This window comes from Pteropus alecto, unplaced genomic scaffold (assembly GCF_000325575.1).
Source record: "Pteropus alecto unplaced genomic scaffold, ASM32557v1 scaffold155, whole genome shotgun sequence".
NCBI lineage: Eukaryota > Metazoa > Chordata > Mammalia > Chiroptera > Pteropodidae > Pteropus > Pteropus alecto.
Genome location: NW_006438113.1, coordinates 717,309 through 731,408, shown reverse-complemented (window position 1 = coordinate 731,408; position 14,100 = coordinate 717,309). Strand labels below are relative to the sequence as shown.

General features: G+C 49.0%; 1 protein-coding gene across 2 annotated transcripts in view; it reads left to right on the top strand.

Moving 5' to 3' along the window:
• The first annotated feature begins 13,101 nt into the window (after window positions 1-13,101).
• OPN4 (opsin 4) overlaps window positions 13,102-14,100 on the top strand; it is a 10,626-nt gene continuing 9,627 nt past the window's right edge. For both annotated transcript variants that reach the window (XM_006915451.1, XM_006915450.1), the window contains exon 1: window positions 13,102-13,245. In XM_006915451.1, coding sequence (XP_006915513.1) covers window positions 13,102-13,245 — 144 coding nt within the window. The remainder of the gene's footprint in view (window positions 13,246-14,100) is intronic.

Below are 14,100 nucleotides of genomic sequence, written 5' to 3'. Positions count from 1 at the left end.
ATGGCACCTGGAAAAAATGCTAATCTCTGTAAGATACACTAGGTTAAACTGATGAGGTTCTGTAGAAGGCCAGAGGGGACAACCCAGGGTCTCCAGCCACCTTAGGCCATGCCTGGTTCCCGGAGGGCTGAGGAACTCAACTTCAGAGCTACTTCTGGCCCACTTTGGGAAGCTCAGGGCTGATAGTCCAGGCAGACAATGCCCCTCTGCTTATGCACCTCCCCACCATCAGGCACGTGATGCTAAGCTAGTTTTTTCTCTCTAAACCACATTCACACCACAGCATTGCCTGACAAGGAGACTCCAGATCAACAGAAGGAATGATGGTGGCTCCCCAAGACTTTACCCACACTCTATCACAGACAGAAAGGCCATTCATGAGACTGGGTATATGAAGTCTCATTTTTCAGGTACAACATTATTTCTATTACCTCCAGATACTTAGAGAGCATCCCAGTGACCCCCATTAAACTACCTTCACCATCTGAATACACAGCAGAGAGACTCCTGACCAGCCTCTATGTAGGGACAGAGCTCATACTAGAAAACAAGTCAAGTGAATATCAAATTTTACCAAATGTCCTTTAATTATCCATGGAGATGGTCATATAATTTTTAAACAATCAATATAAGCCTGTTATATTAATCAATTTTCTAATATTGTATTTATCCATGAAATTCTGGTAAAAACCATACTTAGTTATAGTACTGTAAGTACAGTAGGTCCTCACTTGACGTCGTTGATAAGTTTTGTGACTTTAAGAAAATAATGTGTAACAAAATGAATTTTACTATAAGCCAAACAAGATATAAACAAGAGTTAAGTTTTTACAGTATCTCATCAATGTTATAACAAAATGATGTTGAACAAAATGACATTATTGGAGGATCTGCTGTATATTAATTTTTGATGTGCTGGTAGACTCATTTTGAATTCTTGCTTTGCCATTCGTAAGTGCTGTTGGGCCTTAGTTTCCTTAAGTTTTGTTTAGTCCTGGCTTAGGGAGAGTGCAAGAGGCCCTGATATTTATAGGAAATTGTAAATGTAACTCACTGCTGAAATAAGGGGAAGATAGACACTACCACTGCTTCCTCCTATTACTCCCTTGGTCCCCATCCAATGTAGTAACTCATTGTGCTTGAGTTCCTGAAATTTACCCTCCCAACTCCCTTCGTGATTCATCTAAGCCAGTGCTGTCCAATAGAAAGTTTTAGTGATATAAATGTTCTATATATGCACTATCTACTAGCCATATGTAGCTGTTGAGCATTTGAAATGAGACTGTGCAACTGAGGGACTGAATTTTTAATTTTGTTTATTTTAATTTTTAATTTAAATCGTCATACACAGTTAGAGGCTACCACATTAGACAGTACAGGTCTAGACCAATTGTAGTAATAATGTCACTTTCCTTGTCAGCCATTGGTTTAGGAAAGGCCATTTGATCCTATCCTAAGGGAAAACTACTTGCTGTCTTCTTAATAAGAGGAAATCCCTCCACTTCTTGGTGTGTGATTTTTGGAAGCGATCCTTCTGGAGACCCATTTGTACCACCACATCCTTGGGTCACAAGGAAGGTTTGGAGGGATTTTGCTGAGCTGGGTACAGCATTGTGGTGCTAGCCATGTCTGCCTGGTGCCCTCCCCTGCCCAGCCACTTGACCTTGAGGCATCTCTCATATTCAAGCTCAGTAGAGCTTGTCCTTACTGAGATGCAAGCAGCTGCAGACCCACTTAGCACCTATGTATGCTTATTGATCTGCTGGGCCAGCATGCAGAGCTGCAGGCTGCAGGATAGCAAGCGAGGAGTGCCACTGGCTTCTGCCCACTGGCTGGCTTACCCCGCATACTATGTCCAGTGCCAAAGATGTGCCACTATGACCTTGGGATTAAGCTCTTTTGGTGCCTGCTGGTCCTTGGAAAGGGGAGCTGGTACTATACATAAGAGCAAGGCGGAGAGGCCCCTGGCGAGACAACCCAGTAAACACAGCAATGGGGAAATGGGAGTTGGTAGGTCAATTCTTCTTTCCTCCTCCAAGGCAGACTTCTTGGTATCATGGTGTTTCATACAGCCCCTCTGAAGATGTCTCTTACGTGGTTGAGCAATCGCTGCGCTTATTACAGCTCTGCAGCCAGCTCAGTCATGCCCTCTTTGTGCCTCCCTGCCTCTTTGCCTGCCTCACTCCTGCTTCTCTGGGACTCATTCCCCACAAAAGTGTTAGCATTTAAGCTTTTGCCTCAGACTTTGTTTTCCAGAGAATCCAGACTGAGACAAAACTCATTCTTCATATTTTGTTTTTCAAAAATTGCCCTGTGACATCAATTCTGCTTAATGCACAGTCACTTAGCACCTCCTTCTATTTCTGGGCACCAGGAGAGACCTCAGGATGCAGTGGTGAACACAGTAGGTGCCGTCCTTGCCTCCAGAGCCTTAGGGATGGGTAGGTGCCAAGTGAGGGCAATTATTCCACTATGAAGAAAGCAGGAAAGGCAAATTCCAGAAATCTCAGGATTTTACATCCATTGCTGTTGCAGAAAATTTTCTCTACCATCAAGGTTTTTTTGGCTGGTCTAATCAAATACACAGACAGATTTGCAAGAGAAAACAACCAAGTTTAACTACATACATATGTGTGGAAACCTCACGTACATAAGAGAGTCAGAGACAAAAAGGGAAATTGGGGTATATATGACATTCTGAGCTGGGGATGAGGTAAGGTATCTTGGGGCTTCAGAAGATAATTGCAGGGAGAGCACATACTCAGTAATTATCAATTTGCCCTGTCTTGTAGATAGGTAAAAAAGTCATTTCTGGTGATAACTTTTATCATGGGCCAGACCCCTAATTTAAATTCTTCTAGATAGTTAAGGGGTGGGGCAGGAGTTTCTTTTGAGCCCACAGGATCTCAGTTGCTTTTACTGCAAAATAATACACATACCACTGAGGCACATCTTGAATGGCTTGTTCTGAACTTCTACACTTGTCAATTCTAAAACCTGTGAGCATGGAGAAAGGGAGCAGTGGCTATATTCACTAGTAATTCTTCATGCCAGATAATCTCTTTCCTCAAAGTCTCCTAGAGTGAATGGGGAGTGGGGCTGGCAAGGTGAGTGCTCACGTCGCAGTAGTCATCTAGGAAGATGTTGTCCAAAGGCTCTTCTAGCAGTTTGTGGGTCATCTTATGGATTGGACAGGACACTCTGGTGAACTAGAGAGAGGATGACGAAATTGGAGCTTCCTTATCCCCCGAAGCTGGGAATCTACCTGTAATGACCTCTGACCTTCCTTCCCACTCTGGGATTCTGTGCCTCACTGAGCACCAGTCATCTTTTAGAGAATCTCATTCCATTTCCTTGCTCAATGCAGTAGGCATTTTTGGTGCTCTGCCCAGGTCCTGTGGCCCCTATTTACCAGGCCTGTGCACACAGCCCCTTGCCAGTGCTGGCATCTGGGAGTTCCTCACCCCTTGGGCTCTGGAGTGCTTGGATGTTTACGTGCCTCCAGAGTAGCCTGTAGCCCCTGTTTCACCACTAGTGAAAGAAAGCTCGGCTCCCCGCTTTGAGGCTGGATCAACTCCTAAGGGGTTGTTTACACCCTAGAGTTCCCAGCAGCATCCCTAAAATGCCCCACCCCTGAAATGGCACATCTGGCTGCCTTTCCCCTTCTCTACTCTGCTCTCTCCACTCCCAGGTCTGGCTGAGCCCATCCCATGCTGACATTTCAGTGTTCTTGAATTTGAATCAAAAGCAGCAAGAACGTCATCTGGGTGGGCCCTCAAGAGCTGGCCAAGAGTGCCCCTGTTCCTGGGGCTCTGTGCAGGTGGGCAGGGGGCAGGACCTAGAGGCCGGCAGGGTGGGGTAAGGGCCTACACAGCGCTAGCCACGGTCCCTTCCCTTAAAGCTGTAGTTTTATGCTTTCTTGTCCACTCCCGCCCTCATCCCCATCCTCTCAGCCTGTAGGGAAGGGGGAAGAACATAAAATACACAGCCTCATGTTGCAAAAATCAAACTGGGGACTTCTGGATAAAGATAGCAGATGTAACACACACATCTGATTCGGCTCTCTCTCCAAAACTTCTAGGAAAATCACAGTAAATGTATATTGTAAAGGCAAAACTCTCAAAGATGGGAGAACAAAAGACGAAACAACAAAAAAATCTGGAACCGAGAAGCAGGTAGATGAGTAGAAACTGACTCAACAGTCCCAAGAAAGTCAAGTTCTAAACTAGCAATGGAACAACTAAAAACCATCCAGTCATGCAGGATCCACCACAGGCTTCACTGTGAGCAGCACCTGGGACCTCAGAAGAGGTAAAGGAGAGGAGGGAGGCCAAAAAAGATGATTGCAAGATGCTGTTCAGAGCCTTCAGCTTCCTCCCCTCTCCGTACAGCAGCATCAGGAAGAGGCATGGACTTTCCCTCTCCATCACAGACTGGAGGGTCTCCCCTGGAGTGGGTAAATCAGGGGTCTCTGCACTGGGCTATCGGGCAACGGTGAGCATGGCGGTACTGAACTGAAACAGGAAGCTAAGAGAATGCCAAGATGCCTCTATCCCTCACCAGCCCCCTTCTCTACTTGGCTCTTCCCTGGGAAAACTTATATCAGGGGTCCCTCCAACAAAGAGCCTAGCCAGATAGCCCTATGAAGAAATAGGGGTGGGGGCTCACCCAGCCTCTAGTCCCATGGGAGGAAAAACACCAGTATACATCCTGAAAACCCTGGGGCTGGCTGGTGGGGGGTGCAGAGTGCGAGGATTAGTTTGGAGTCCTCTGATGTGGCTTTAGAGAGCTGTCAAACAGCTCTATGATGTTCTTTCTAGAATATGGGGACCTTAAGCCTCTTGACTTCTGCTTTGGAGCTTTAACCAACAATAGGAAAAGTTTCCACATCTTTCTAAACAAGATTCAGCAGTGTAATTCTTTTATTTATAACTATGAAGATAAACAGCAGAAGAAATACTAAAGGATTGAAAATTGTTGCTTCTAGGAAGTGAAACTGGGGAGTAGGAGGGATGGGACAGGGCATTATTTTTCATAAGTCTTTGTGTATGATTTCATTTTTAAAGGATGTGCTGGTAACAATTAGATCACACAAATAAAAACTACAAAACAAATCCAGGAATTCCCTTGCCCAAGCCTGTCCTCAGGGATTTGTGGGGTGGCGGGGGGGGGGGGGGGAGGAGGTACTCACTCTTCAATCCCATCACGCAGTTACTCACCCCTGTCCAATGCTGTAGACATTGTCCAGAGTCCCTGAGCAGGAAAGTGAAGGCAGGAGCTGAGAGAGTAGCTGCTCTTTACACTGGTGTGAAACCATAAGCTTCCTGGTCCTCAGCCCTAAGGGAGAAGCTGTGAAGTTTTTGCTCTCAGAACTAAGATTCTGAGAAGCTTTTAGATGACTGAGGAAAGGCTGAGGCTCCTGGTGGAGACCATAGCCTCTTAAAGTGAGAAGAGCAGAGGGGCAGGCAGGCTGGAGTGTCCATGCTGTGGCGCCTGGATCTGGGCCTCCATCCCTTTGTGTCAAATGGCAGGGGAGGGAGGAGTCCAGGCACTGGCAGTCAGCCCTGCACCTGGCCCCCACCTCCTATTCTCTGTCTCTACCTCCATGCTTCGTCCAGCCCTCCCTGGAGACCCAGTAGCTTCCTGGGCCTTACCTGAAGCTTAAGTCTGCTCCTATCTCTCCAGTGAGGGCTGTCCCAAGCACAGCTCACCTGCTCAGAGTCTGTGGTTGGGGGTGGGGCAGCTGCCACACTCTGTACTGCCCTTGTCCCTAGGTGATAGAGGCCTCCTACAGACTCTCCACTCTCACAATGTTGGTCAGTTCTGCTGGCTGCAAGGAATTGCAGTTTATCTGAGGAAATGGGAAGGCAGGCCTCGAGCTGGGATGCAAGGTGGGGCCTCAAGGCCTGACAGTTGTCAAACTGGCTGACTCTGCTGGCTAAGGGGACCCAGGCAAAGCTGAACAACCTAGCTTGGGGCAGGAGTCTTCCAGCAGAATGGCAGTTCTTAAGACTCCCCAGGCTGCTCTTGGGGAGACCTAGGGGAGGGTCCCACTTCCTGGTCTCTGAACATCCCCCTGCCTCACCTCCTACTTCACAGTTCTTAACCTTTTCTGTGCCAGCGAGCCCTTTGGATTTGGGTGCAGCCTATGGAGTATTTTCAATGCATAACATAAAATACACAAGATTACAAAGGAAATCAATTACGCTGAAATAGTGCTACTAAATACTAAATAATAAATTTGTGATGGAGTAGCATATATGACTCTATTAATGAAACAACAAAATCTGGTGGCAGATCTAAGCAAAGCCATAATTTTGAAATAGTGATGAACAAAACCAATGTTGTGCCATTATCAGTAAAAACTCCACTATCATATAAGAGGAGGTGTTAACATAAAATACACAAGATTACAAAGGAAATCAATTACGCTGAAATAGTGCTACTAAATACTAAATAATAAATTTGTGATGGAGTAGCATATATGACTCTATTAATGAAACAACAAAATCTGGTGGCAGATCTAAGCAAAGCCATAATTTTGAAATAGTGAACAAAACCAATGTTGTGCCATTATCAGTAAAAACTCCACTATCATATAAAAGTAGCAGTGCTTTCTTCTGGTGACAAAGTCACAGGTAAGATTACTGTGGGGTTTTGTCTGAGTTTATAATAAAGGAGAATGCTAAATTTCAGCTAGAGGTTAGTGCAAAGAACAATATTTTTTTTTTCTCACCTGAGGTCATGGATGCCCTGAATTCTGTCTGCAGACCCCAGACTAAGAATCCTGTCCCATCTACTTGGCCCCATACCTCATAGCTTCTGCTCATCACAGCCCTTGCCACCGGGCACCTCTCCTGTGCTCTTCTGCCCCTAAGCAACAAATACATGAACCCCCCTATCACCACCTCTTCTCCCCACTTTTCAGGGGCTCGGACAGGCCTACTTGGGGCCTGAATCCAGACCTTGCCTCAAGAAGCTGCAGGTTGGAGATGGTGGGCTAATTTGCTCCCAGGCCCAGACTACAAAGCAGCAGCAATGTTCAGAGCAGACAGAGCTTGAAGCCAAGGGCACCTGGAGTGAGTGACAGAGGAGGGGTGGGGCTTACCTGTGAGTCCGGGAGTGTGTGTGGACAGCACTGACATAAAGATGCAGGTCAGATGCCTATGACTTTGTGTTTGGCAGCGTTTTAAAAATCCCAGTGCCTAAGCCGCACCCCAGGCCGACAACGTTTATGTCTTTTGAGCACCTTCACCCATTTTACCCACGCTGAATTTCATTTTTTAAAACTAGTAGAAAGTTCTTGCTTTTGAGGGGCTGCTGTTGTGCCCAAGGTATGTGAAATACAAGGTTGCCCACTTGATGGTTGCTTTTACACCCACATGCCGTCTAGGGTATATAATCAATTTTCAAGTTAAACGTTTGATTTCTGGGCCTTACTCATGTTTTCCTTGACTCTGTTTTCCAATTCCTCTCTCGTACCCATTAAGTTGTCATGATCACCTCAACAGAAGCCTCCAGCTAAGAGGAAAAAGAGGCCACTTTCTGGGGGTTGACTGTCATTTCCCTCCTGATTACACAGCAAACTTGCCCAGGACAGCTGCTGTGACTGATGCCAACCCAGAGCATAGTTTGATAAATGCATGACTCTTGGATGGGTATAAAGTTGGAGACCCCAGACTGGACTCACTGAGACAACATACATGGACCAGGCAGGAGCGGCATAGGGGACAGCTCTGAAATGCACTGGTTCAGGACCCCATGCCAGGAGTGTGGGCACTAGGAGGTGCCAAACCTAGGACCCACAGGTGCTCCTGTGGGAACAGGAAAGAGTCCCACAGTTTAGACGCTGCCCTATGGCTCTCCGCCTCCCCACTCCCAACCCCTTTGCCAGCACAGGTTGCACAAAAGAGAACTCAGTGGATTCATCCTGGAGTGGGGAGTAAGGGTGGGAGAAGTCACAGAAAAAGAGGTGGGCAACAGGGACCAAATGACACTCAGATGCCTCTGGGGACATTAGCAGGGCCACTGGGCCACTTGGCTGGCTCCTCATGGGCAGATACGCACTGGTGGGGATAGCATGGATGGCAGCTTTAGGCCTAAGGCAGGTAAAAAGGTAGAGCTACACCTGCTGTTTTATGGTGCAAGGCAGTAGGAAAGCAAAAATTTTCTGAGTTTCTGCGTTTATGGCCCCTCCCTCAGGCCATGGGAAGGAGGACCCTATCCTGACAGAATTTGCCTGGAACCAGCAGATTCCAGGTGAGGGAGGGCCCAGGTGAGCTGCTGGCCAGGTGCCTACAGGAATATGCTCGTTGAGACATTTAATATTCCCCAGGCAAAAGCTCCTGCAAGATTCCCAGGAGTCTCTGAGTAACCAGATAGTCCTTGCCAGCCCCAGAATGAAGAAATTTATTCCTAGCAGTGGATGAGATGGCAATGGCAAGACGGTGACATTGCAATGCTTCCTGCTAGGCCAGGCTGGAGGGCGAGGAGACATGCCTCTGCAGGCACTGGGTGCTATGGCCAGAAATACAGAAATGCAGGGGCCTACTACCTTCCTGGCTTTTCTATCAGCTTTTCTTGCGAGTGTTTTCAGGATTTTTCTACTGAGGACAGGAATTCTGGAGCTCAGAAAGCCTGTAAGTCAATTCATCATTGAGGCCTCTGGACAGTGTCCATGACGCTGGTTGATTCCAGTCCCCAAACAAGTGTGGGTTATGTGTCTGCTGAAGGCCCACTGCTGAGTTATTACTCCTGCTTGATCTAACACGAAACATTATACCTCCTGTCTCTCCGCCCTCCCCATGGCTGTGCAGCTCTGCAGATGCCCAGCCCTCTATGTCACCCCAGGGCCTCCCACTTCCTATGCCCTTGGTACTCCCCCATAGGCGAGGGGCTTGGAAAGCTTTTCCCATGTACAGCAATGCCAGCGAGGCGTGAAAAGCAGGCAGTGGTCAGTGCAGAGCTGTGGGCGAGGGCCCCAGGTACCACAACACACTCAACCCTGTCAGATCTCCGTGGCGGGTGGGAGTGGCAGGGGCAGCGGGGAGAATGAATGCGATCTCCCATAGACTCCTAGGCCAGGCTGAGCAGAAGGGTGGCTCGGGCTGGTCCATGGGACCAAAGAGGCTGGCCAGGCAGAGAACTGGCACCACTGCCCACCGAGGGCTCAGGACAGCCCTTCATGAGCAACCCCTGTGTGAGAGCAACAGCACCCCTAGGTGAACTGGGAGGGCTGTCCTGCTGGCCAGAGGAGGGGGCAACCCACACTGTCTACTGGCTACAGCAGCAGGTGGGGGTGGGGTGAGGGATGACACATGTCTACTCCTCCACCCTTCCCTGCCCTGCTCTCTGTCCCAGGAAACCACGTCTCTTGAGATCCCTTATCTCTGGCGTCCAGGTAGATTTTGCCATTAGAAAGCATCTTCAGAAGACAGGAAACCAGAGAGGAGAACAGTGGAAATTCATACCCCGAGCTCTGCTCGCTGTGGCACCTCTGTCAACAGCCATGTCCCCACCGAGGCTTTGGCTTCCACCCACAGCACCGTCTCTCTGTGGTACTCTGCTGGACAGCCCCAGGCCCTGGAATCTCAGCACCCACCTTCCTCCTCTTGGCAATCCCACCTTGGGCATGGCAGTGCATCGTGCTGTTGCTAATCTCTCAGTTGCCTCAGTGTCCCCTTAGATTGGCTTCTGCCACCTGTTTACAGTCCCTAAGTCCTCTGAAGAGTCTAGAACAGCATCTCTCCCATTTAGCTTACAAATGAGTCACCTGATTCAGTAGGTCTGGAGCATTTCTAACGAGCTCCAAGTGACACTGATGTTTCTGGTCCTTGGACAACATTTTAAGAAGAAAAGACCAGGGCAGTTTTTATTTTCCTAAAATAAAGTGCTGGGCACTCTGCTGGGCAGTGGGTCACAAAGGTGAAACGAATAGACCTGTGTTCAGTCCAGACAGGGAGACAGACTCATTTAGATGGCAATCACTATAAATGACACTATTGGTGAGTGCTCCAAAGGATGGACAGGAGGCTGTGAACAGTCGGGTCCTCAGGATGGCTTCCTTGACACCTTTTTGAGATAATGTTTTAGCTGAAATGCAGGGAAGGGGTGGGGAAAGTTTTTAGCAGCAGTGCATGAGCAGAGGCTGGGTGACAGAGGAACTATGTATGTATATTCTGCGGTCTGAGAGGAAGTCAGCAGGGCTAGAGCACAGTGAGAACTCCTGGTGATTGGGCCCAGAAGCTCAGGTTCCCAGGCACTGAGCTGCCTCCTCCTTCCTCAGCAAGAGGGGCTGTACCTGAATTTGACTACCCATGGGAATTGGCCTCCCCTTCCCCTACGGCCTGAACCCAGCTTCCAGTAAGGTCTCCAGGTGCTGGCAGCTGGTGCCCTCAGACACCTCTCTGCTCAACTGGCAGCCACACCCAGACTGTCTGGTGCCTGAGTCTGGCTGCTGGTCCCCCAAAACAAGGCCGTCTGGTCATGCATTAAAAAGGGGCAGTAGCAGGGGCAGGTCCTTGCCCTGGCACACAACCCCAGATATGATGGCAGCTTGGCCCCCACAGACGGTCACTGAGGGGGACAGCATGCCTCTGCTTGCTGACTTTTGGAGTTTTAATTTCCCCAAGAAACTCACATCTTAACCCCATACACAGTGATGTTTAGTATTTTCCTCCTCCCTCTCACCACATTAGGGCTTTTCTGTGTCTTATGAGCAATGAAAACCATTGAAGGGTTAAACATGGGATTGTCTAACAGAATTTGTTTCCAAATACATTTAGGGCTGCAATGTGAAGAATGAGCTGTAAGGAGAGGGGAGAGAGAAAGGGGAGACCATGGGGAGAGGGGTTGCATATGGGTATGGTAGCCCTGTTATCAGCTCAGGTGTCCCTGGGGCCATAAGTACAGCAAGAGCCATGGCTGGCTCTGAATGCCAAGGTCAGGCTGCCCTTGGAGACTGAGAAAGGAAGAGATGCCAGACCTGTCTCTGAGAGAGTGGGCACTAGTTGGGGAATAGGTGACTATGAAGATTTGAAGACCTCTTCCCTTTTTGTCCCTGCATTGAGATTCTGGGGTGGAGTGGAGCCCATGGGATGGTTGATGGGGCAGCCAGGAGGGTCATCGAAAGACTGAGCCACACTTGGGGAGAGACATAAGGGGCAGAGTGGGGAGCAGAAGTGGGGTTTAGAGGCAGGGACAGAGCTGGGTACCTGGGAAGACAGGAGCCACCTAGTCTGAGAAAAGCAATGGAAGGTCAGGGGCTCCCCAACCTGTGGCTTACAGCATGAACAGCTTGGGCAGTGGTGGTCCTGGGGTATGGTTCAACACTCTGTCCTTGGAAGCTGAGGCTGCCCACACAGCCCTCCTGGCTCAGCCTGGATAACAGGCTCTGGGCAGGTGTAGGGGTGCCCAGATGAGCCTCTGTGTATGTGTATGATGAGCAAGTGGGCCATGGTGGGCCCTCCACAGAGGAGCTACAGCACAGGAAAAAATGGAGGAACATCACCGTCACCCCTGAGGGTGGCTAGGTGTCATGGGGAAAGGACACCATAAGCAGATATGGGCTTGGGAAGGCTCCAGGCCTGGGGATTCAATTCTTTGGGATTTTAGGCATTGCTTTAAGGCCTGTGGTGCTCTGGGTGTGTGATCCCTTTTTGACTATCCATCTGACAAACACTTCAGGCTGGTGCTAGCTACTTGACCTGCATTCCCTCCTAATTATCATGTTGAAAGTGAAGTCTGATGTAGAATGGGACTTTGAGTTGGTTCAGAATTGCTTCCAGCTGAGATTAATAGTTAAATGCCCATATTCGAAAGGCTGCAGTTGGTAAGTCCATGCTGGGCTTTAAGGAGAGGAAGTGAAGCCAGTCCTTCAGCCTCACCCACCACCCAAGGTGAACCTCTGTAAATTGAATACCTTGAACGGAAGAGAATGTGCATCGGAACAGCGAGTTGGCACCTGTGGGAAGTATAGCTTCTCTCTGAGTGTGGGTGCAGCCATCCCCAGCCCAAATCTGCAGCTCTAGGAAAATTGTGAAGACTGCGGGGGTGGGGGACCCCTGAAAGAAGAGATGACATATTTCTCCACTCAAGGGCTCCACGAATCTCAGCATTGGGCCTCAAGACACAGCTCCCAAGTGGGACATTCCTGGAAGCTAGGAGACCCCCCCCCTAGAAAGTATACACACCTTCCACCCTCTTCAGCTCTGGGGCTCAAAGCTTCTGCTCCTGCTGCCTCTTCCAAGGGGGCAAAATGCACACCTGGGGTCCCCTCCACTTCTGACATTCACTTGTCTTGGGCCAGGACTTCAGCAGACCTAGGTAAGCTCCCGGGTCTCTATCAACTTTGTGTTTTTGATGCTTTTTTTTTTTTTTTTAACATTTATACTTTAACAAAAAGGTTTCATGATCTGATATCACCTTGATTGTAAGATCTCTCTCTCTCTCTTACACACACACACACACGCACACACAAACACACACACACACACACACACACAGGCTCATGTGGGCTGGATGTGATTGTACGGCACCCTGTGGAAAGGGTGAAGTTGGGGCTCCAAAAGTTCACCTGCCCACTGGACAGCCCTGGGATTTTGGGGGGTGGCAGAAGCTGTTCTTGATGAACTCAGGGAAGAAAGAGAGTCCAGTCAGAAGGGAGGACGAAACCTTCTGCTCAATGTCCAGGAGCCTGAGCCTGGCAATTTCCCCCCACACACAATTACACACACACACACACACGCACACACACACACACACACACACACACACTCCACTATCATCAGGGACCTGTGTCTGAGGGGGCGGTGGCACCGGGCAACTGGGTATGTGTATTCTCAGCTCTTAAAGGTGGAAACAGAACCTGTGGCTCTGAGTCACCACAACCGTGACACTCTCTTTTCCTTTGTGCTTCATTGGACACAGATCAGTCACCAGCCCCAAGCTGGGTCCATGCTGGTCGCAGGAGCAGGAGGCTGGCTAACCAGACAGGAGTGCTGAGTATGGAGGAAAGCTGGGAGGCTGGGCACAGCTAACATCCTGAGTGCTCTGTGCTCTTGACGTCTCTGTGTGCTCAAGAAAGGACCACCTTACCTCAGGATGAACCTTCCCGTGGGGCCAAGAGTCCCACTGGACCCAGCCCAGGAGCCCAGCTGCATGGCCACCCCAGCCTCACCCAGCAGGTGGGACAGTTCCCCGAGCAGCGCCTCCAGCCTGGACCAACCTCTGCCCATCAGTCCCACGGTAAGCCTGGGGCAAGGGTGTGCAGGCATATAGCCTTCCCTTCCCTATCCTGATCCTTGACCTGGAGACACACAGGGGCTTAGACAGGGAGATAAAAAAGGCCTGTGCTCTACTGTGGGGTTTTGGGCAGAGGTCAGTGGACCTCTCTGAGCCTGTCCTACACATATAGGCCACTAGAGGAGAGTGTGGACCATATTTTTCCTTGAAGAGAGCATCCGAGGAATAGAAAGACCAGTCTTGAAGGACAAAGGGCTGGAATGGCCCAGGTCTGCCCTTGGCTACATCCACTCTTTTCTGAGAGTGGTTAGATACCCCCATGGAGCCTTCAAGAGAAGAAGGCATACACTAGACTCCTGGATTTGTCCAGCCCATAATGGGGCATTGGGTGTGTTCTGTTGCCTCCATCATTCTAGTCAGGATCCCAGGGCCATATCCACCAACTCCACCATTAACTGGGGAAGACCGAGGGTACCCTCTGGACCCTGGAATGCTGGCCTAGGTTCTGGACAAAATGGGAAGGTTCTGGTGGCTATAGGGGTTAGGGCAGGATAAAAATAAACCACTCCCTTGAAAAGAAGCTGGGAAAGGAGGTGTCTTTAAATCTCTTTGTACTGGCTTCACAGTATCATACCCTCCTGTAGTGACTCTGGAAAGCCTAAACTAACTTTTTTTTTTTTCTTTCTTTCTTTCTTTCTTTCTTTCTTTCTTTCTTTCTTTCTTTCTTTCTTTCTTTCTTTCTTTCTTTCTTTCTTTCTTTCTTTCTTTTTTTCTTTCTTTCTTTCTCTCTTTCTTTCTCTCTCTCTCTCTCTCTCTCTCTCTCTCTCTCTCTCTCTCTCTCTCTCTCTCTCTCTTTCT